Genomic DNA, 25221 nt, shown 5'->3' on the forward strand with positions numbered 1-25221 from the left:
GGCCTTGGCAGCCCTCATCAACACCACTGAATAAGCTGCCCCCTCCTCCAAAGCCACGGTAGGAGGTGAGACAAAGCCAGGGTTGGGGGAGTCGTCCAGACCACTGGCGTCACCCAAGTCACCCGTCCAGTCCACGTCGTACTGACACTCACGTGTCAGAGGGTCCTCAGATCCCTCCCACTCCTCTCCGTAATCTACATCTTCACCATGTTCGGAATCAACAATGTAGACCGGCTCCTCGGGGTTGACAGGCCCCATCGGCGTCGGACCCGGCGTCGGGTGACGCCGGTCCGACTCCGCGTCCGGAGTCTGAGAGGGAATGGGGGCGGCGCTGCCCGGAGCTGGCGCCGGAGAACCGGTGCCGCGTGGGGGCGGTGCCAGGGGTTGCCCCGATGGAATCGGCGCCGGAGAGGCCGGTTGACCAGCCGGCGTCGACCCTGAGGGCCCCTGCGGCGCCGGGGTCGGAGCCGTCGGCGGCGCCGGAGCACCCGATGGCGTCGAGGCAGGAGCACCCGAACCGCTAGGGCCCCCAGACGGGATCACAGGGCCCGAAGACGACGCAGAACCCGCCGGAGGAGACAGGGCCCTCATGGCCATGAGAAACGCCTCTATCTCCTCGGGCGACGCGCCCTGCCCAGGGACCGCAGGGTATGGAGCAGGCCGCGTCGGCGACTCACGCAGAGCCGCGGGGGTGGGGCCACCCGAACTCCCGGCCGCGTCGGGGGGAGTCGGGGGTACGATGACGACGCCCCGACTTCTTGTGCTTCCTACCTGAGGAACCAGATGAATGGTGACGACTCCCGGAGCGCTCGTGACGGCTCCGCGACCGCTCCCTCGATCGCTCCCTTGACCTCCGGCCGGACCGGTACCACTCTCGACGCGGGGCCGACACCCGGAGCTCGAGCAGCTTGCGGGACCGCTCCCATCTAGCTTTATTCGTCAAGGCCCAGCAATCGACGCAGGCGTCCACGTCGTAGTCGGGGCCCAGGCACCGGAGGCAGAGTCGGTGATGGTCCGTGACCAACATCGTACGGTCACAGTCGTCACAGTTCTTAAAACCGGGCATCCTACCGGCACTGTAAGAAGAGTCAAAAAGATCAAAGATCAAAGATCAAAAACTTGGTCAAAAGACCGGAGTACTGCACTTCTCGGATCTGCGCTAACTGGCGCGGAAAAAAGAAGAACTGACGTCAGCGCGCGGAGGCGGCGTCTATATACTCCAGCGACGTCATCACGGCGCGCGACGCAGACGACGGACGCGGAGCTGCAGGGGACGCCTGCAGACGACGCCTACCGACGCGCAGGGGTACTGCTACGCAAAAGTTTCCGGATCCAGACTGACGCCTGGGGATATTCTAAGGTAAGGAATCTAATACTAACCTGTTTCTTTCAGATATGTAGTCACACATTTCCTCTTTTCAACTATCCATCAAGTACTTACATTTTTTTCCAAGTAAAACTATCCTAATACAAATTAAAGTAAATAAGGAATAATTGTCTTTGAAAAATACACTCTAGGAATTCAGTTGCTCTCCTTATTGGACTTTTGCCTACAAATTCTACATCTGCCACTTAAGAGGAATAATGAAAAACATGAAAATGAAACTGCTTCTATCATCTAAGATTTCAATCAGTCCAAAGGAATATCACTATGCTGCAAGGCTCATGTTAACACCCATCAGGATCAAGTCCATGTACATGTCCAGCATACTTTGTTGCTACTGCTGCACTAACTGCAATCTCCACCTGTGTCAATCTCTGCCAACAAACAACTCTTGCAGTTTCCTTTTTAATTACGCTGCGGCCTCCACTGCCCTAATGGCCCAAACTTATCAATCTTGCTCTTACCACAGCCTGTCGAAAAGGGTATTTTCTTGTCACTCTAGGATCTCATACTCATCCTCCACCCAATTGTTTTATGTACCTTCATGCTGCCACCATCATGTCCCGACACATCCACTACATTTCTCTGAAAGTCTGCAGGTTATGCAAACTTCTCCACCTCATTTTCCATTATTGACCCTAATGGCAACCTGACCACCTTCTTTCAGTACCTTCCGAACCCAGTGTTCCTTCTGTATACTCGGTTAACTCTTCTTTCATCTTATTATGAATCACTCTTGATACACAGTCAAGCTACCCTCCTATTGAAAATGCACACTACCAAGTAACTGAAGCTGGAGTTTGGCTAAGGGAGACAGCCTGTCCCAGGACTTTGTTTCATCTCAAGGGGTGGAAGAGGAGGACGCCTCATGAATTCACCAGTGTTATTTAGCGCGTTCTACCCCCCCCGCTGCATGGGACGCTGGAGGTTGCCTAAAGTAGACTACCTGTTTCATCATAAGGGGCAGGAGGAGGAGGATGCCCATGACTTCATCGGCGCTATTTAGTGCGTTTTACACCCCCTCCGCGCTGGATGTGCCCGGGCAAACCCCATGCCAAGAGCTTGTCTGTCCTGAGTCCATCAGTGCCAGAAATAGCCAGACCAGGACCAACCCCCTAGGCTCTGCCATTAACATCGGACCTCATGCACCAGTACGTATGCCAATATTCTTAGAAAGTTGGCGTTTTATTACTTTAATCATTCTGTGCCTCTGCCTGTTCCTAGGGTACATGTCTGGGCTGGATGACAGTTGGGCTCTGCGAATTCCCTCTAGACAGTTACAGACAAAGGGAGCCTAGGTGTGCCCTGCATATCCTGATGGCCCATCACCAGGCTAATGGGTCTTCCTGAGCTAGAGTGGTGGGAAGATTTGACACTTGCAGCTGAATAGGGCTGTGCCTGTCCCACCCAAACAGCTGCATACCCCCTGTGGTGTGTTAGGAGGCAGGGCCAGGAAGGGCTGGGCTGTGTGCACTACAAAGACCTTTCTTTGAAGTCTCCCTACTGCAAAGGCTAAAATAGGTATAAGTACTGGACCTCAGACACCATGTACTCAGAACACTTCTGGACTGAGGACATTCTACCAGAAATTAGAGCTGTTGTGCTGCCAGGAGGGACTCCCACTTTGCTGCTTGCTTTGCTCTGCTGGCCTGCTGCTTCTCTCTTGGGAGTGAGAGGGTTGGACTTTGCTCTCTATATCCTGACCCTCAACGCTTCATTGACCCCGCTATCCCAGTGGAACCGGCGCTTCGCCTGGCATCATCCCCGGATGTCAGCGGCTTAATGACTCTGCACAGCCTCTAGCAACCAACGCCTCACTTGCTTCAGTCACACCTCACCTCTGTGGTGCAAAGCACCGTCTCTGAGTGCTGATGTGCCAATGACCTGCACAGGAGTGGGAACAAACATCGCACCTGCCTATGTGACGCCCCTTCTCCCCGGCGCAGTGCAACATTGTGGTGTCTCAACGTTTCCAAGGTGCTGCACTGGGGGTCTGACTCTATAGCTGGCCCCCACTCCATCGCAGTCAGCCCGAACTTGTGGATTCAACTCCTTCAAGCACATCAAGATAGCCCCAGCCACAACTATTGTGTTTGTGCATTCAATCTTGAAAAATTCTTATCTTGACTAGTGTTTGTCGGACGTTTGTCGTTTTGGTCTTGTTTTACTTAGATAAATATTAACTATTTTTTTAAACTGGTGTGGAGTACTTTTGTGGTGTTTTCACTCTGTCAATGTGGGTGTGTGTGCACAAATGCTTCACACAGTGCCTCTTTAGTTCAGCCTGACTGTTCTGAGCCAAGCTATCGGATGGTGAGCACAGCTAAACTCAGTGTGTACTACACTTACCCTGACAAGAGTGTGGGTCCCTCCTTGGACAGGGTGGAAATCACTGCGAACAAGAGAGCCCATTTTTAACAGAGGCAATAAACCGGAAGCCCTGTAAAGATCTAAAAAGGATGTTTTCTTTTACATAACAAGCAAACATTCCTCACTAACATTTTTTATTTGTTATGCATTCCCTCCATCACCTTCGTGACCCTCCTAGTTCACTTACCAGAAATCTGTACTGGCTTTTGCAAAAAAACATAACGTGGCTAGGGCAAGCACAATGATTACTGCAGCATGAGCATGGAAAAACAAGTGCACCACCTGCTTAAATGCTTACATTTCATACCATGACGAACTCAAAGAGGAGCCCTCGGTCATTGCTGCACACTTGGAGCACTGAGAACCATGTATTCAGCAACTTGATGCTGCAATCAACCTGCCTCCAAACTTCTGTTATAGGTCCAATTCTCTGGAGGTGGACGTGACCAATGACAACCCTAGTATTGCCTTTCACCCCTCCCTCTTTCTCTATAAATTAACAGCAAAGGTTGTGTCAGATTTGCTAGTTCCACCCTGCGTTAGTGACAACATGAGAAGAGAAAGGCTGTGGTGGGACGATTGAACTCTTACCCTACCCAGCCTGTGACATAAGAAATGGTGAGGTGAAAGGCAGGTTTGGACCTTGGTCCCTACTACAGGTTCAGACTGGGCTTATAAGCCCCCTACACAGAGGTGTTTTAAAATGCTGCACTTTTGTGCTACCTCCAATGATGCCTTGAATTACGGATCAGAGGGCTGAACAAGTTTCATCTATAGATTAAAGGACACATGCGCAGTTGAGTCGATCATTTTGGCTGCACTGTCTAGTTACCATTAAACAGTACAGAAGTCTATTCAGTCTTTTATGAGCCTCTGCACTGTTTAATGAAATAAAGGGCTGAGACAGGGTGGGCACAGTCCCCTATGATTAAGACATCTCTTTTGTATTAAGATGCACTGTAGTGGGTGACTATATTTAGGTCACTCCAAAGGACTAGCTAAAGAAAAAAGTATTTATGTGGTAGGCTCTGATCTATTTTATTGGACTAGCAAAAAAAGGTACAAACACAGTACAGTCTATTCACTTTGGACAACACACAATATCCTCTTGTGGATACATTAAAATTGACGAAGCGCTACGTTCCTCAGAAAGAGAAATGTTGGCTAATGTCACTGGTGATGGCTGCACCCTAGCAGGTTAAAAGAGTTGGACCCTTTTTGTCACCAACTGAAAATAAACTTTTTTTTTAGTAAGGAAACAAGAGGCTCATTTGATTTTAAGAAAAAGATACTTCTATTCACTAACAAAGCGATACAAAAGGGGATGATGGACGGAGCGTTTGAGCAAATCAAACACTCACCCCCAGTCAACTGATCTGGGTTTAATCCTTCACCATTCTTTAGCTCACTCAGCCACCCCAGTTCAGACATGGCCATATGCAAATCAGTGCGACCCTGTGCCCCATGGGAACAGTCCAGCCCGAACTGCCAAGCCATGTCTTCCCAGTACCGGAAACAAGCATCCTGGGACAGGTTTCGGATTCAAAATCCTCATCAGCCAGGCTATCTTGAATCCAGTGGCCAAGTGAGCAAGGGACTCACGTCTGAGCATACCCTGCCAACTTAGGGCAAACAAAGCGATACAAAAGGGGATGATGGACGGAGCGTTTGAGCAAATCAAACACCAGTTCAGACATGGGGGTGAGTGTTTGATTTGCTCAACGCTCCGTCATCATCCCCTTTTGTATCGCTCTATTCACTAACATGCAAAACCACTGCAGGTACATTTTTGTAACCAATAGAGACGTTCTATTGTTGAGTTAATCTCCAATTTAACCTAAAAAAGTGTCTTGGTAAACAATCCTAAAAAAAATAAAGCTCCCAACTGCGTCATTTTAAGGCAGTTTGAAGGGATGAAGTACTAATTCAATAAATATGCAATATGCCTGTAACAAACAGACTGCAATATTCAAATTAATTGTGCAAGGACATAATGCATTAAAAATCATTTATATATTATTTAAGACTCACTGTGTTTAATGGTGCTATAGATATATACAGATACTGTTCATGTTAATACAGAAAAAAACATCTGCAGATGCCCCTGAACTGTTTTTAACATTTCATGTACTTCTGATTTTCAATGTAATTTATGAATGTGGGCACTGATGAAAGCACTCACTGCTACATCCACTTGGATGGTAACTTAATTTACTGTTGCACTCATAGGGATGGTGGCCTGCCAGGGTCAGCAGACCACCATTTCTGTGACCACTTTTTAAATAACGTAGGTTTTTTGTGTGGAATTTCAGCCATTTCCCTTAAAGGAAAACAGTATGTATTTCGAAAACAAAAATGAAAAGGTTTCTTTCCATGGGATCACTGCGTACTCCGAATTTTTTTTGCCACCCCATTCACAAAGGGGAAGGAGTCCCTCAGGCACCCCTTCCAGTTTGTGAATGGTTTACCACCAATTTGAAATTAGTATTGATCTGCAAATCTTTTGCGACCACATTCTCGGTTGCAAAACATTCATACATACCACTGCGACTCGCTATTAGGAAGGGACGCCCTTTAAATGCCTCACCCTAATAGCGACTCGCAAACCTGAATTGGCGAGTCGGTAATAGGTTACCAACTCAAAAAATAGGGTTGGTACATAGGAAAACGCATTTTATCGGTTGCAAACGGCCCGATTGCCCATTTACGACAGGTAAAATGCCCCATACATCTGGCCCTAGGTGCATTTTCAATACAATAATGCAATATGCCAATACACAATTAAACTGTATATTGCATGCTGATACAGAAAGTATTGTACATTTTACTAATAGGCATTCACACCAACGCACTTCCCCCAAATGGTCATGAAATTACTCAATTGAGAACATGCATCTTTCTGGATCTATTTAGGATGTGCCTTCATTGTATTTTGGGTAATAGGGTCATTTTGATGTGGTAATAACCCTCACGTTCTGCGATCACAGCTAAAAATGTGTACCATTTCCAAAGTATTATGGCTTTTTACAAAGAATTACAACAAGAATCCTTTATCTAATGCCTCCAAGCTTTGCATTTTCTTACCAGTCTTAGTTGGGTTTCCTCTTTCAAATGTTTCTTTGCTTCACTCACTGCGCTTCCATTTCCTGTTCTGTCAGGCTTCGTTGCCTTAAAGAGAGGAAAACAGAAAAGCAATTAGGTATCTTAGTACAGACTGTAAATATTATAATACAGAGAACAAAATAAAAATTACTTTAGAGATTATCAATTGTACCACAGAAACAGCTGTAAAGAATATTTTGCTTCATAAATTTCTAACTGAACAATTCATCATACAAATGCAATTGTAGCTACTGAATGAAAAACTATTTATACAATTAAAATGCAGTACACTGCCATAAATTAATATTTAAAGTGCAAAGTGCTACCCCCCAAAGGGATCCCAAGCCAGAAAGTTCAAGAGCTCAATTGGTGGTAAGTAATCTAGTCCCTTGGTCTGTAATAGTCCAAAATAATTATTTTAATTAAAGGTGACGATAGTGTTCACTGCTTCTAATAAACAGCTCTTGCAAAGTCAATTGATCTGGGATTAATGCCGTAATGCATGCAGGCTACTAGAGAAGTAGCCAGCAGGAGTGGCCAGCGGGGGGCTATAATTGTAAAGTAGCCCTCATGACGTTCAATGCAAGCACTTGAGTGGAGGTGGTAAAATAGATCCAGACAGTCAACTTCATTAAGTGAGAGATGCATACTGGCCTGAGCCTACACAGGATTGACAAAGTCTCGAACCAATGGCTGAAAGAAGTAGACCAAAAACCCATTTTACGTGTACTGTAAGCCATAGGTGTGTCTCACAGCAGCACTTTCAAAGCCCAGATCTCAAAAGTAGACACGTTGGCAAGCCCTCACTTCCCCCATAACAGCACAGCCACAATACCAACTAAAATAAAAGGAAGGTGGAGGTTTATATATATACAAGAAAGCGTGCTACAGCGACACCGCAGAAATCAGTAATCCCAGTCCAAATTATCCATAGTTCTTAACGCCGGTCAGCCATTCCAAAACACTTACAGCACATTCATTAGGTGGTGAGATCCCCACAAAGGTGCTCTATAACCACTTTATGATATACTATTAAATGTATGGTAGGAGAGTCCAAATGTGGACCAACAGCCATGGGGACAGGGTGGCACGAAAAGGAGGAGCACAGACAATGAGGTAGTGCCCACACTGGGCTTGGCCTACAGGTCAGGCCTTGAGTCGATGAAGGCAGGGATCATCCCACGGCCTGACAATAAGCAAAATGATCAACCAGGTAAACGAAGCACGATACTGGCTGAAGTTCAACTTCAGCACCAGTTTATCTATGTCCCCTGCCTTTAACAAGGAAATGATGGTTCACCCACCTACTAAAATCATATCAGACCACAAAGGAGGTCCATCTAACAAATACAATCACCTAACAACATCATCAAGTAAGCCAGAGGGAGGGACCACTCTGGGAGAATCTGCAATGACTCCAAACTTCTCACGTTTGGAACAGACTAAACATACAGGTGGCAAAATAAACACAGGTAGTGATGGTAAGTCTCTCTACTGCACCTTATGGGGGATAGGTGGATGAACATGAAAAAATACCTATTCAGCAACTAATGACCTGGACAACTTCAATTTGGAAAATCTGACATCATTCATAATGCAGAAGCAAATTAATTCTGAACTCGTACTATTCATGCAAAGCCAATACCCTATTGAGCGAAACTTTTAGATTAAGCAAGACGCCCTTGGGCATTAGTCACACTCTATAAATCTCAAATCAAATATTGGTAAGAAGCCACGGAGGCAGCAGGATGCAATGTCTGCCTACCCAGCAAATACACTGAATTCAATGGCATTGTTCCTAACCTCGATGGTGGAAGCACGGAACATACAGCAACTTAAGATGGTGGTCCAAATTGGCCTACTCTCAAAAAGTGTCATCTCAATCTGCATTCTCCCCTTCTGAGCTCACTGTTTCTGCAGAGAAATAATTGAGAAACTAGGGATGTTACTTAGCCTGTTACATACAAAGGTAACGGGCTGGCTGCAGATTGAAAAGGAAATCAAGGGAGGCTTCATCCGCCATTTGATAACGCCATCATTAATACTGCCTCTAAAGCACAATTACATAGTAATATCTGCATCTTCACAACTCGCCAAACCAATGAATGAGGCCACCAGAAGAACATCTAACACGTATGAAGACAGCCTACCAATAACTTCGCTGTTTCAACCACAACCAACAACCTAGCAGTGGTGGGTGGCACTGTGGAAGGTTCTTGTTTGAATCAGATTGGCCAAAGGAGGTCGGAGCAGTACGAAAACAATTCTTCTATGCTTGGGGGGGGGGGGGGGGGGGGGGGGGGGGGGTATCACAACCCAGAATTGCCCAGGACAGCTTTTAAGGAAGAACAAATAGAGGACAAAAAAAACTCTTCAAAAAGAACGGTAAAGATTACAGAAACATGGGGGCGGAGCTAGCCTGCAACAGAGATGCCTGCTTGAGCCCTGGGCTCCCCCGCTTCTATCACAATCCTATCAATAATCCTTGCTATAGCAGTGCCCTACGAGACCTGGAAGGCTGTATTTGTGGCCCGGAATGACGGGGGCTGCTGTCAGGCGAGTTTCACCCCCACACGCTATCGGAGGGCGCTGATCCGGCCTGTCTGGCCTGGATGCGCAGTGAGCTGTGGTGCGGCCTACTGAGCGCCGCTGCTCGAGTCACTGCCACCCCCTGAGAGACGCAGCAACGGCGACGATCCGGAACGCCTGCAGGGAGGCGCTGATGACCCGAGACTGCTGTGTGCGCCGGGCGGCCCCGGACGTGAGAGAGGCGGTGAGCGGGGAGCTGCGGTAAGTGCGGCGCGCCGCCTGGGGCCTCTGCCCGGGCACCCTACCTGAGCGCCCGGCTTTACTTGGGCCTCCGTGCCTACCAACTCCCGGAGGAGATCTCCGACAGGCGCGTCTGGCACTGGTGCGCGACCCGGATCGCCTTGTGCCTCCCCGATATCCCCTCAGCACTTGGGGGGCCCGCGACCACTTTCTGCAAACGACGCCGAGGGGGCAGTGCCAGCGGCCCAGGGACCTGGGGTAGCCCACCCACTGCTGGCTTTGAGGTGAGGTGACGAGGCTGGTGGATAAGAGCCGCAGGAGCAGTGTGAGGCATTCTTCTTTCGGGGGTGTTTGGCGTACCCCCCCCACACACACATTTGCCCCGGCGATCTGAGACTGGCGTGTTGTGGAGCCTGACTGAGCACTGTCGGCTGAGCTGCGTGGGGCCTGGGGGTGTGGGGGCCAGGTGCGGTACGAGAGCTACGCCTGGAGGAGGCATTATCACGCTGGAGTAGTGCTAGGCCTCTTGTTGTGGATGTTGGTGATTTGACCCTGTCTTACTGCCCGTGAGGGTCGGAGTGTAGAGTGGGGCCTGCTCACTTCCTTCTGGACATCCCTGTCACTAGTGAATCACAGCCACGAAGTGCGTTGCCCTGCACCGGCCTAGCAGGGAGTGAAGTCCGAGAGGGAGCGGGGCCCCTCTGATTCCCAGAGCACGAGATCGGAGTTGCCGCTCTGCAGGCCTAGCTCGGGCCACTGGATGACTCTGGTTCACATTCTGTTACCTACGTCAAGTAGACAACTGAGGCGGAGATCGCGCTGTTCTTGCTATAGGAGGGTCCTCAGCACTTCTGTGATTTGGAACTGGCGGGGATAGAGGGACATTGTGCCGTCATGGGGCGCCCGGACCGGTCGCAGCCTAAACTGACTTTTGATAACAAAAAATCTAAATCCAGCGACCCCCCGTCGAGGATGGAGAAAGACGGAGCGGGGACTACGACAGAGGAAGACACGGCGGAACCGGACATACGCTGCATATTGCTAGCCATGGAAAAGAATTTACAAGGCAGTATCACCTCCTATGGGGCAAAGATGGACGCCCTCACATACCGTATGAACCGGATGGCGGAGCGGCAAGACAAACACGCCGAACGTATTGATATGTCGGAGCGACGCATAGGTGAGGTGGAGGAGGCGCAGACAACTTTGGTCTCTGAACATAAGCAGCTTGGCAGGGTGATCCAAATTTTACAGGACTAGGCAGAGGACTTGGCGGCGCAGTCTCGTAGATGTAACATACGCATTACGGGCCTGCCGGAAAGTACACAGATGGGAAACATGGAACTATTCGTAGAGGCCCTTTTGAAAAAACTGCTGGGAGAAACAGCCTTCTCGGAGATGTTTGTTATTGAGAGAGCGCACCGCACCTTGGGCCCGAGGCCTAAACTGGGGGCCCCCCCGAACCCCATTGTGGCCAAGCTACTTAATTATAGAGATCGAGACACTGCTCTGATGTTTGCCCGAGAGAAACAACTGCTGACCTGTGAGGGCAGCACACTCGCTCTCTTCCCAGATTTTACGGCGAAGGTGCAGGAGGTGCGGTGCAGCGCCAGTTTGTCGCAATGAAGCCTCAACATCGTGACCTTGGAGTTGACTATGCCATGCTGTACCCTGCCAAGCTGAGCGTCAACAGGCAGGGGAAGTCCACAATATTCACGGACCCGAGGGCGCTCCAGAAGGCCATGAAAGATTGGAGCAGGGAAACGCGGCATTCATCCGAGGACGGCCGGCCTGACTCCTCTACAGGTGGATCCATGAACGATCAGGACTGAGATTGTGGACTATGACTGGGTGAGGTACTCATATCCCTGGGGAACTGAATTTGTGTGACCCAGACTATGGATCCTGACATGGCTGTTTCTTGGCCTGGACTGCGGTCTCTGCTGGGCCCTATCTTTTGGGCCTATGTGTCACTATGGGCCAGTGACTGAATGGGATATGCGGGGGGGGAGGGGGGTTGTTTTCGCTGACGACACGTCATTACTGTTACATTAATTGCCCTTAAACCCGCCACTATACTGTACGTAAAGTGTTTGGTGCCGAGTGGATGATAGGCGATGCAGCTCTCGTGTCGGATGACATGTAGTGCCACTGACTTCCTCTTTGTGCCGGATAACATGGGACATGATTGATGTCAGAGACAGTTGTTACTGATGATGGGCGATATATTCCGATATAATGTGCCGATGTCCTACATTGTGTTAGGGGAATTGTTACTCTTTCTGAGGTCACTTGCTATAAATTTCTTACTTTCTTTTAGAGGCGGGGTGGCGGGACGCTGCAGCGAGCTACACGAAGAGACATTGTTATAGACTTGTTGTAAGCGAGCTACCTACGCCCCTGCGTGTTGTACACCTTTTTACGTGAGGCTCCTCTAACTGGGGGTCCTGTTTCATCTTTGATTTGTATTTTGTATTGGTTTTAAGGGTGGTGGGAGGAGGGACGAGGGAGGTGGGAGGGTTTGGAGTTAGGAAGGGGGGCTGTAGTGGGGTATAGGCTGGGAGGGGAGATGGGACGCGGCCGAGTTGGGGTTGGGCAGGCGTGGGTGGGAATACGGGATGATCCTCATGTTCTTTCTTTGATGCCGATTGCGGGTGGCGGGGTTGTTTTGCTGTATGTTCAAAAGGGAGCCTTGCTGGCGCGAGCACGATGCGACGGACACATAGGTCAAGGGCATGGAAAGTTACTTCTGATTATTTACACAAACTATCTCCCACCGACATGACGCAGCAAGCGCATGACGATGACACCATTACATTACTGACATGGAATGTTAGAGGCCTGAATGACCACAGAAAGGTCAGGCGTGTCCTTCAGTACCTCTCGAGACATGAAATAGATATAGCACTGCTTCTGGAGACCCTCTTGCGCCCTGACAGTCCGACGCTAAACTATAGGGGTTTGTATAACATCCACGCTGCCGGTTTCACCTCTCACGCCAGGGGCGTTCTAATTTGGGTGAACCCTAAGACCTCACTGACATTGACCCCTGTGGCTACGGACGGGGAGGTACGGTTCGTCATCCTTCTACTTGACGTTGGCCTCTAGGATGCGGGACCTTTGCGGGGAGTATGTTTTGTGGGGAGGTGATTTTAATATGGTCCGACAACCTGCGCTTGATAGGTCAGATGGCCCCGACAGGCACCCTTTGGCCTCTGCCAGAGTTGGCCAACTATGCACCCGGCACAGGGGGGATATACTCAGCTCCGCATGATATCCACACCAGCATAGATTACTGGTTTGTCACCTCACACCTCCTCTCTATGGTACAGTCGTGTGTAACGCTACCCCGCACTTATTCGGACCATTCTCCGGTGCATGTTACTCTTAGGGACCTGGCGAGACGTCCTCCTCCTTTTTCTGGTGTCTTCCTCCATATTTCGGGAGGAATTAGCGAGAGCCATTGAGGAGTTCTTCGACAGGAACGTGGGTTCGGTGGACTCCTGTCTGATGGTCTGGGAGGCCTTTAAGGCTTATTTTGCGTGGAATTGCGATCTCTAAACACGTGGGTGTCCTTAAATCCATTAGGGGCCGGCTGTCCTTACTGGAAAATAGACTTAGGGATATCGAGGCGCGGCGACTCCATGACGCTGGAGCAGTGCTGGCTCGGGACTTGGCTCAAAAGATTCTTGAATATCATGAAGAGGCGGACGCCGAGGTGAAACACTTAGGGAAATATGCCATTGCGAGATCATATGGCGAGGGAGAACGCCCGGGAGCGGTGCTGGCGCGAATAGCGAAGCAGCGTAGACACTGCGCAACGACGCCTGCACTGCGAGCCACACAAACTGGGGAAGATTTACCTGACGCTCAGGTGGCGGCCCGCTTTCGGGATTATTACGAAGAACTATAAGCCTCCAGGGGGCCGACTCCGGAGGAACGCATCTTAGACTACTTAACACATATCCAGCTACCATGGCTGACCAACACACATCGCGAGTTCCTAATTGGCCCATTTGAGAGGGAAGAAGTTGTTTGGGCATTGTTGTCCATGAAGGCTGGCAGCGATGGCTTCCTGGCCTCCTTTTACAAAACGTACTCTGATTTGCTGATACCCAGATTATTGACGCTTGTCGAGCAGATGGCGGAGGCGGGGGAAATGCCCCCCACGATGCGGGAAGCTATTATAGTAGCTATCCTTAAGCCTGGGAAGCCCCCTGAGGACTGTGCTTCATATCGGTCGCTGTCGCTGCTTAATGTTGACGCGAAGATATTCGCGAAAATCATTGCCAATCGCCTCAGTCCGTTGATCCCTACGCTTGCGGCCCCTAAACAGGCGGGCTTTGTCCCCAACCGCAACCTTACCTATAATCTGCGGACCGTTTTCGCGGCATTCCAACACACACGCCAGGATGTGCCTGCGGTAGCAGTTTTCCTGGATATGGAAAATGCCTTCGATTCTGTCGAGTGGCCTTTCCTCCGACTGGTACTGCGCCGCATGGGTATGGGTGATCTTTTCCTCCAGCTATTGAATACACTTTATGCTTCTCCATCGGCGCGGGTCCGCATAGGCTCGCTCACGACTGAGCCCTTCTCTATCGGCTGTGGCACCAGACAAGGCTGTCCCCTCTCTCCCATCCTGTACGCCTTAGTCGCGGAGCCTTTAGCTTGCGCTTTACACGAATACCACAGCCATTGTGGCATCCGATTCCCCACGTACAACTTGATTGTGTCGACGTATGCGGACAACACTTTGCTCTATGTGCAACAACCGGACGACAACCTCTCGACGGTGCTGCGCGAGGTGGTATTGTTTAGTTCACTTTCGGGGGTACACGTGAACTGGAGCAAGACAATGTTTCCGCTCACCCCAGCCACCAAGAGAGTTGATTCGGACTATCCCATTCAGTGGACTACTGATTCGGTCCGCTACTTGGGTATCCGGCTACATACGGACTCGTAAGTTGTCCTTAGGGAGAATTACGGGGTAGCGATTTCTAAACTGGAGGATGATGTGAATAAATGGATAGGTCTACCCTTGTCATTGATGGGCCGCATATCCTTGCTGAAAATAATAGTACTCCCCCGCTTTTTATTCCTATTCAGTATTATTCCTATGGTCTTATCGGGAGCATTCTTTCGGCAGCTCCACGCTCTGGTGCTGCGCCTGGCATGGTCTGGGAAACAGCCCAGGGTAGCATGGAACATCCTCACCCGACCCTACGAGGAGGGCGGCCTTCACGCTACAGACTCGGAGCTATATTATCGCGCAGCACAAGGCGCGCATGCGTACGGCTGGATACATGGCCCGACCGACGTGCCGCACCTGCGTTTTGAAGCAATAGTGGCTGACCAGACTCCGCTGCCGGCACGGATGTCCCGGCCTAGGGACAGACGGACGGGTATCCTAGCTTCACTGAACGTTGTGACATGCCTGGCATCACCTGATGGATGCTCAGGCTTGCTCGCTGCTATATGCCCCGGGAGCACAATTGGCCTGGTGTTCGTGGCTTGGTCCCTGTAGTGATAGAGGCGTGGTATCCGCTCTAACTAAACTGAAAATCACCAATATAGGCGACCTCTTTACGGATGGTAGGGCTCGCTCCTGGGAGGACTTGGACCAGGAGGACGGCTCCGGGCCTCTGCTTCTCCCACACTTTCAGTTCCACAGGGTTAGACATGCTTTGAAGGGGCTGCTGGGCGAGGATATGGCTGAGCCCCAGACGGTCCTGGCGTATGACTTTGTTGTCACTGCTAAGACGCCGGCTAAATTAATTACGAGCTTATATCGCATCACCCTTGCAGAACGGACAGCACAATATGCTAAGACTCGCTTGGCATGGCAGACTGATTTAACCACTGACCTCCCTGAGGAAAAGTGGAGATACTGCTGCGCTAATGTTGAGTGTCCCTGAACGGCCATCACCGGCTGATGCACTTTAAATTCCTGAATAGGGTCTACTACACCACTGAAAGCTTGTTCTGATATGGGTTAAGGGAGAGCTCCGGCTGTGAAAGATGCAGGGTTTCAGACTTTTGGGGCGCGGTATATGACTAGGTGAACAGAGTCACCGGACTGACGCTGACCCCATCTCCGCAACTGGCCCTACTGGGGTATTCTAAGGATATTGCGCCTGCACGGCAAAGGCTTGTAGATATGGCCTTTTTGGTTGCTAAGAGACGCGTCGCGCTCACTTGGATGCGCGGGCCGACCCCAACGCTAGCTAAATGGTCTAGTGATATGTTATATTGTTGTACGCAAACTGAACTATATAGTGAACTGCTCCCTCCCCGTAACCGTCCTAAGAACTATTGGGCGCTGTACCTGGAGAAGAGGTCTGTACACGATGCTAGTGACCCGAGTGAGCCACACTTAGTTTTTGGAGATGGGGGGCCCACGGGAGGACTCATCACAGCACACTGACGTGGAGACACTTGTTTAACGAATGCAGACTGAAACTCCGGTTTCTGGGTGCGGGGAGTGCGGCGGAGGTCTGTGATGTGGAAGAGAGGAAAACAAGTTACTTACCTGTAACTTTGGTTCCCCAGTATTGGTAACTTTCATAGATTCCCATGCTTTGTATCATTCCCCGTCGTCAGAATGGGAGCCTCTGTAAATAGAAAATACCTTAGTAGTAAGCACAAAGTGAAAAAATAGGCCTAGGCCTCATCTCATGTTGTAGCTTATCCACCTCTATGTAAAAGAGACCAAATTCTTGCAGTAGCCAATCAGAGCAGCCTCACCCCATAGAACCTTCCTGAGAGAGCCTAGGAGCCTCAGATTTCCGTAGCCATTGTGAACAGCAACATCATAGGACAATAAGGCTGAGCTTTCCCAGGGGAGGAGGGTGGGCGCATGGGAATCTATGAAAGTTACCAATACTGGGGAACCAAAGTTACAGGTAAGTAACTAGTTTTCTTGCCCCAGTATTGGAACTTTCATAGATTCCCATGCTTTGTATCCGAATAGCTAGCAGTAAAGAGAAAAAGCATATTTTGTAATATGTGTACCTGTAAATGTCATACATAATCCTGATCAGAAAAAACAGATACACATTTGCATCACAAAGCAGAATAATAATAAGTAATACAAAATATGCAAACTGGAAGGTCGGATAGTAAGGAAAGCTCACCGACTTATTGGAAAAGGTTCCTCAAAACCGCCTGGCCCACTGCTGCATCCTCTTTCACAGAAGAATCCAAGCAGTAGTGGCGAGTGAAGGTGTGGACACTGCTCCATGTCGCCGCTCTACATATGTCCTTGATCGGGACACCTGAGAATAGAGCCACCGATGAAGCCATTGATCTCGTAGAATGAGCACGAACTGCTGGTTGAAGTGGTTTTCCCGCTACTTGATGGCAAAAGTGTATTGCACTGGATATCCAGCGGGAAATGCAGGGTTTAGAAACTGGACACCCCTTCCGTGGAGCACTGAATGAAACAAAAAGCTGGGAAGATTTTCTGAATAGCCTTGTTCGCTCCAAGTAGAACTTGAGACATCTGTGAATGTCCAAAGAGTGCAAAGCCCTTTCAGCTGGTGTGGAGGGCTGCGGGAAGAAGGATTTTAAGACTACCGGCTCATTCAGATGAAATTCTGAGGGTACCTTCGGAATAAATTTTGGATTTGTCCTTAGGTTGAGAACATCATTTTTGAATTTTAGAAAAGGTTCCTCAATTGTGAAAGCCTGGAGCTCACTAACTCTTCTAGCCAATGTCAGGGCCAAGAGAAGAGCCAGTTTCCATGAGAGAAACTTCAGGTCGGCCCTATGAATAGGTTCAAATGGGGCCTTCATTAGATGTGAGAGGACCAAATTAAGATGCCAGGCTGGTGGTGGAGGCCGGACTGGTGGAAAAACCCTGAATAAACCCTTCAGGAATTGTTTAATGATCCTTGCAGACCAAAGGGAAGGACCTGATGATGACCGTCTAAATCTAGAAATGGCCGCTAGATGTACCTTTACAGAAGAAGAAGCCAATCCAGATTTCGCAAGAGAAAGGATGTAAGGCAAGAGTTGGTGCGGTGCAGAAGTATATGGATGTAGACCTTCTCTCAGACACCAAAGGCAGAATCTCTTCCACTTAGCCCGATAGGTTTTATTCGTACTAGGTGCTCGGGCCTGGGCCAAAATGTCTTTACAGTCTCCTGAAAGATTTAAACCCTGGAACTCTCTGAACTCAGGAGCCACGCTGTCAATCGTAGTGAATTCAGGTCTGGATGCAGAACCTGTCCGTGAGCCATTGTCAATAGTGATGGAACAGGACGCAGGAGAATTGGTTGATCTTGGGAGAGGAGAAGAAGTTCTGTGTACTAAAACTGCCTGGGCCATGCTGGTGCTATCAGAATCATTCTGCACGGTTCCGCCTTGAGCTTGCGGATCAGTCTTGGGATCAGCGGAATAGGAGGAAAGGCGTAAACAAAAGCACCATACCAGGCAATCAAAAGTGCATTCTCCAAGGACCCCTAATGGTGAACCCTGCTTGCGTAGGACTGGCATTTGACGTTTCGGGGAGTTGCAAACAGATCGATGGTTGGGGTCCCCCAACGTGCAAACAGTTCCTCTAGAATGGTCTGATCCAGTTCCCATTCGTGGCTGATAGTCTTTTGGCGACTCAAAGCGTCCGCTGTGGCATTGAGTGTTCCCGCCAGATGTTCCGCTGAAAGGGTGATGTGTTGGATCACCCAATTCCAAAGCCTCTGTGCTTCCTTCGAAAGGGTGCTAGATCTCGTTCCACCTTGCTTGTTTATGTAGTGCATGGCTGTGGTGTGGTCTGTACGAACCAGCACTGAACGGTTGCGGATCCTTGGAAGGAAAGCCTGTAAGGCTAGACGAATGGCCATAAGTTCCAGTAGATTGATGTGGAACTTGACTTGGACTGGGCTCCAATGACCACTGAACTTTAGTTCTTGGAGGACCGCTCCCCATCCTGTTGTCAATACCATGGAAGATGGTGGAAGTTGGAATGGTAAACCTACTGAAAGATTGTCTTTTAGCAACCACCAGCTGCTTGCCTTCCGCATTTCCGGAGTGATGACAATCCTGTCGTCGAAGGAGCCTGTCACTGGATGCCATTGTTTGTCCAACTGTTCCTGCAGTGGACGCATTCGCAGCCTGCAGTGTGGTACGAATGGTATGCAGGATGATATCGATCCGAGAAGTGATTTGTATTTGCGAACTGACAGAAACTTCCGTGTCTGTAGAAGGCGAGCTGAAAGAATTAGCTTGGTTTGGCGCTCTTCCGAAGGAAAAGCCAGGCAGCACTCTGTGTCTAGGATCGCACCCAAAAACTTCGCTGTTTTGGAGGGGCGCAAAATCGATTTTTCTCTGTTGAGCCTAAGGCCCAGTTGCACGAACAGCTGTCTGCAGCTCGTGACTGCCCTGGACGCCTCTTGGAACGAAGGAGCTTTTAGCAGCCAATCGTCCAGATATGGGAAGACTTCGAAAGACTGCTTTCTGAGAAAGGCTGCCACCGGAGCCAGTACCTTTGTAAAGATCGAAGGTATTGCCTGTGAGCTGGATGAATGGGTACATGGAAGTAAGCGTCTTCCAAATCTAGGGTCGCCATGTAGTCCCCTGGATTGAGAAGGCAGAGGATGTCCTGAAGAGTGACCATCCTGAAGGACAACTTGATGAGATAAGTGTAGAGCTGCCGTAGATCTAAGATCGGACGCCACTTGTCCTTCATCTTCCGAACCAGGAAGAACCTGGAATAGAACCCTTTCCCCTTTTGGGAGAGAGGTACAGGTTCTATTGCCCCCTTGGTGAAGAGTTGGTGGGCCTCGAGATGAAGGAGTTTCAGATGTTTGGGTGTAAATGGGTCTGGAGCTCTCGTTTGAGGAAGATCTTGGAACTCCAACTTGTGTCCTTTCTTGATGATGTTTAGGACCCACTGGTCTGTTATGACCATCAGTTGTTGAGGCAATGGGCAATCCTGCCCCCCCCACTGGTGTTAATGAGGGCACAGGAAACAGTAGAAAGATCCACCTGGCCGCTATTGTCTCTTAGTATTATCTCTCCTCTGCTGCCCTTGTCGACCTCTCGGCGGGAGAAAGAACCCCTCTGTGAATACTGGGGTTTGTATGTTTGGCCAGGTTGGGAGTTGGAAGAGTAGCGGTGCTGATTGCCGCCTCTATAGGAGGAGAATCCTCTACCTCTTGCTCCTTTGAAGGGCACTTTGCGGTATTGTAAAGTGCCTAAGGACTTGGCCGTATCCGTATCTTTCTTTATGCCCTGTAGGGCGTCATCCACGTGTTTGCCAAATAACATTTCCCCATCGTATGGCAGATCTAGAATTTTATTTTGTACCTCCTGTCTGAGCCACGTGGCTCTCAACCAACCCTGGCGTCTCAGAACTGCCGAGCCGGCTAGCGCTCGGAAGGCCGTAGTTGCTATATCCATAGCGCAGTCGATTACCTCAGAAGAGGCTCGCTCTCCTTTCAGTAAGATCTTTTTGACCTCATCCTTAGATGCATCCTGAAGTTCTTACACGAACGGGGAGAGGTCACGCCACATCTGGCGATCGCATCTCCCCAGAATCGCCAAAGCATTAGCCGCCCTAACGAGGAGGCTGGCCATTGTGGAGAATCTTTTTCCAACATTGTCCAAACGCCTGCCCTCTTTATCCGGTGGTGTCGTTAACGGCGTGGATGGGTTTTTAGATTTACTCTGTGCGGCCTGGGAAAATGACCGAGTCCGGTTTTGGTTGACTTAGTAGACAAGCCGGGCTGCCCTCTGGCGCCTTATATTTTTTCTCCAGTCTGGGGAGCACCGGGAGGACCGTGGCCGGATTCTGCATAGCCTTTAGGCCTTCATACCAAATATGTTCAATGATGGGGATTGAACGTACAGATTTCCGGAATGGTTCTTTGAAATCGTATAAAAAACAGTCGGACTGAACTGTGGTAACCGGAAGACCAAATCTCTTGGAAGCTCGTTCCATCAAGTTGTGAAAGCCTCCGATATCTGCTGGAGGAGAGATTGCGGTATCAGGCCCTGTGACGTCTGGATCTCGAAGGTCATCCTGATTCCAGTCTACATTCTGGTCAGGGTCAGGGTCCACTTGCTGATCTACATCCGATGAGGCATTGTCATCATCTGTATCATCCCGAACGGGCACCACCTCTTGTGGATATTCTACGGGCTCTGTGTCACGCCCTCTTGAAGGCAAAGAGTGTCCTGCCACAGGCTGTGATAACTGAGGCGGAGGTGTAGGAGGGCGTACCTGTTGAACCTCCTGAGGAGTAGGAAATCGCCTCAGATAGTCCTGCAACATTAGTTGTAGATCAGAGATGAGAGTGGATGGCATCGCCACAATCTCCTGCTGAGATTGACTTGAAGGTTTCTGCAAAGGAACCTGCATGCTTGGCATTTCCTGTTGTTCATAATAATCCTGTGGAACATTGTTGTTGCTCCATTTCCCCTTCCTCAGAACTGATATCCTGAATTTTTACTTGTAAGTCAGAAGGGCTATAAGCCTGGCCTAAATCGCTATAAGCCTCTTCTTCAGAATCCTCATCCAGCAATAGGGTAGGAGGAAACCGTTGGACTTGCCGTGGAGATGTCATTTCCGGTGTTATTTGCCACCTTCTGTGTGAAAAAACTATTTTTCCAGCCGTCGACGACATCGTCGGCGGAATCGTCGTCGACGGTAGTGTCTTCAGAGACTGTTTCGCCGACGAAGAAACTGCGCTCGTCGTCGAGGATTGAGTTGTCGACGGGGAGATGGTCATCGTCGACGATGGTTGGATCGTCAACGGGACCGTCGACGAACTCGTCGTCAGCAGCAAGGTCACAGGTGTCGTCGACATGGTCGTCGACGACGTTGTACTCGTCGTCATCGCCGAAGCGACTCTCGTCGTCATCGTCGACATGGAGAAAGTCATTTTCGTCGATGATGAACAGGCATCAGGCGTCTTAAACATCGTCGACAGCGCAGGCGCCGTCGTCGCAGCCGTCGTCGACGAGCCCGTCGACGGGGCTAATTTTACAGACAAGTCTTTCTTAATAGAAATCGTCGGCGTACCTGTGGTTTTCACCATCGACAAACGCCGTTTCTTGTCTGAAACGACCTCTCGAGTAGTAGTAGAAGGCTTTTTCACCCCTCTATCCTTGTCAGAGGGTAGTGAAGTCACAGGGACGATCTTCGCCTTTTTTGAAGGTTGCGACTCCTCAAGCTTTCCCTGCCTCTCCTTTTCACCGTGGTGAGGAGATTTTTGGGAAGCAGGCCTATCAGAGGTCCCTGGCAAGGCCTTGACAAGGGGCTTGTCAGAAGTAGTAGGGGGAGACCTACCCCTCTTTTTCGACCTTCTTGATGACACCATCGAAGAGGAGCCCTCACTGTCAGAAGACATAAGTTCTTTGCGGTATTTCATTTTCTGCAGCCAAGTGAGGAGACGTCCCTCTCTGTCCCTCAAGGTCTTGGTGGAGAAGGTTCTGCAAATCTTGCAGTCCGTGGCCTTATGATCCGGATATAAGCAGTATATGCAGTCTTCATGTTTGTCCTCAACAAACAACCTCTTTTTTGAGCAAGTAGCACAGGCTCTGAAAAGTGCTTTCTTCTCTTTGTCAGACATGACGAAAAAAATAGGCACAAGTTGAAGAAAAAATACTAAGAATTGAAGAAAAGTGAGCAGAGCTCAATGGAGACTCCCTTGCACAACGTGCGGTAGAAAATCTGAGGCTCTGAGGCTCTCTCAGGAAGGTTCTATGGGGTGAGCCTGCTCTCATTGGCTACTGCAAGAATTTGGTCTCTTTTACAAAAAGAGGTGGATAAGCTACAAAATGAGATGAGGCCTAGGCCTATTTTTTCACTTTGTGCTTACTACTAAGGTATTTTCTATTTACCGAGGCTCCCATTCCGACGACGGGGAATGATACAAAGCATGGGAATCTATGAAAGTTCCAATACTGAGGCAATTGTATATATGTCAACATTGGTACCTGTGTGGGGAGTAATGCCTAGGTCTCTGATGGATGTGTCCATGCCAAAGAATTACTGTGCTATTACAGTACATATTGTACTGTATTTGCCAGCTCTGTGCTCCTTGATTGTAAGTTGTTGAAATGCCAATAAATACATTACAAAAAAAAAAAGAAGATTACAGAAACATCTCAATCTTCTTCCTAGCTAACACTCAGACGGCTAGCTGCGAAGATGAAAAAACTACGGGAATGATAACAATAGCCAGGAAGTAAAGTCCAACACTCAGTTCAGGCAACAAGTTAGAAAGAGATCCAGTGGGTCAATCAACAACAGTAATGACCTAATCAAAAGCAGTGGCACTGGAGGTGGAGCAGCCACTAGAGGTAGGACAAGTGGAAATCAGGTTGAAGAGGGATGAAGTCCCTAAAAAGACCTAAATTAACACTGACTAACCAACAATAACATAAGTTGATTGCATTGGGAAGGCCGAAACGCATGAAGCTGAGATAACTAGTAAATCAGTCCATCCACTGGCAAAGCAGATATTGAATGTGGAAACACAATGCAATATTGCGTAACTCTAGGCAAGTTACCACAACCAGTTGACGCACGACTCAACGAAGGGTCGGAAAAAAACTGGTACCTAGTATTCATGGCCCAAAAACCGGGCTTCTGCAGTCTCCGTACAAGCATCTACTGATACAAATCGAGATTACATATTCCTACCGAACATAAGAAGCAGTACCCATTCTGGAACAGAAAAAGAAGCTGTCAGTTGAGTTAATAAAGACCCAGACACCATATATCAGCCTGTCAAAGCAGCCTGGCCATAACCTCTCTCAAATGGAGGTCAAGACAGCAACTATCAGGGCGATGCAGCGCTCAGTGCTGTTTCTGCCCTTATACCAAAGTGAAGGTTTGCATGACAACTTAAACAGTGGAACGATTTCACATCTTTTTGCTGCTATTCGCATCCTTTCCAAAATTAAATCATGCAACACTGAGTGTGTAGCATTTTTTGAGGAGAAATGCCAAGCAGGAGAAAAACCTCTAAGGAACACAAAAATAATTTTCTACAAGATGGATGCAGCCACCCTCATTATGTCCCAATGAAAAATCTTTGCCTGGGGAACTGACGCACTGTACGAGGCAGAGTCTACATATTCATGGCTGCTCGGACAGCTCAAAGCCAAAAGGGAATTTGTCCCCCAAAGGGCTAAACATGAGCTGGTGCTTATCCTGCAAATCGCCTGTGGTCCCCTGGTAACCTCTGGAAAAGAGGACAAAATATCAATTATTGCAGCCGGTGAGGGGAACGGTCCAGTCAATCGGAATATCATCAACAACAAAGCAGCTCATGGAGAACTATCAAAGGAGTGAGGCTGTCTGCCAAGAATTTTATCAGCCACTGTCAATTGTTGGCTAAACATATTTTGGGGAAGTCTTGATCTAATAATTAATAAATTATCCCTTGTTTCTTGGAATCTGGCAGGCGCCTATAAACCTAAAAATTATATAAACCTCATTAGATGGCTCAATGGATTTTCAGTAAACTGCATGTAGGAAACCTGGGCAAAGTATGAGATAGCACTAATTGGTTACATCTCAAAGGTAAAGTCTGCAATTAGACTTTCAGAACATGGGAGATTACGGAGTGGTCTGGGCACTTGTATGCCATCCTAAGTGAACTTCACCTGGTCCTCAGTCTAGGTTCATTCAAATTATATCTTGGTGCCTGAAATAACTTTTCATAATAATGAAGGAGTTCATCTATACAATGTTTACATTCCGCTTGACCTGGTAAGAAAGACTTCCTCATGACACATTATTACAACATCTAAGAAGCTAACCATCAATATTTTCAGACCTTGCAATCATTGTGACTGGGAACTTCTATGAGGTACTCTCTTTTGAATTCTTGCAATCTCCGGGCCGTCTATGAACTAAATAATTTTTACTACTTCCCAGAAATGGTATCTAACCCCATAAAGTGAAGCTGTAGCAGTAACCAGTTCTGATCATCTTTTTTTCAACAATAATCTCAAATACAAATATTTGTTTTCATCCAGATATACCAGCCAGGCCAATTGATGAGACAAGCCACGTAGTAAAAATCCTGGTCTACACCTTAATCGCCCCACGATAACTGGAAACAATAGAATTCTTCCAAATAGCTCGTAGTGACAAAATATATCACCCTAGTTCTTAAAATTACATAAAAAGTGGAACTCAACAAAAACTTTTAAAAAATCTCATCTGAGGACTACATCTCCCGTCAGTGCAAAATAAAATGGAACATTCATTCACAAATTAAATCCAAAGAGTGGAAGGAGGTTGAAGGTAAGGTTCTTCTTTCAAAAATAGACCAGATGAATGGAAAGGAACTTATCGTTTCTGGACTGGCTAAAATGATTATATCATTGGTAGATCACCAGCAAATCAAGGAGCACCGAAGATATGCAATAAAATAGGACACGAGTGCCAAAAGTAAAGAAGAGACAACAACTATCTGGTACTATGTAGAACTAAAAGTGCTCCGCAAAGGACCAAATAAATTAGTCAAACACCACCAAAAGTGTGGCGCGAGCACAGCAAAAAATCCTCACGTACAGCAACTAAAAAAAGAAATCAAAACTAAGTACTGGACAGCTAAAGCTGAATTTATAGCTAGGAA

At 48.5% G+C, this 25221-nt stretch overlaps 1 protein-coding gene across 8 annotated transcripts in view; it reads right to left on the reverse strand.

The window, feature by feature from the left end:
• RUFY3 (RUN and FYVE domain containing 3) overlaps positions 1–25221 on the reverse strand; it is a 420608-nt gene that overhangs the window by 91589 nt on the left and 303798 nt on the right. For all 8 annotated transcript variants that reach the window (XR_015309343.1, XM_086961767.1, XM_086961772.1 and 5 more), the window contains one exon: positions 6839–6922. Coding sequence is in view for 7 of the 8 variants with exons in the window: in XM_086961767.1 (XP_086817893.1) it covers positions 6839–6922 (84 nt within the window). In the remaining variant the exon portion in view is untranslated. The remainder of the gene's footprint in view (positions 1–6838; positions 6923–25221) is intronic.

This window comes from Lissotriton vulgaris, chromosome 3_1 (genome assembly GCF_964263255.1).
Source record: "Lissotriton vulgaris chromosome 3_1, aLisVul1.2, whole genome shotgun sequence".
NCBI lineage: Eukaryota > Metazoa > Chordata > Amphibia > Caudata > Salamandridae > Lissotriton > Lissotriton vulgaris.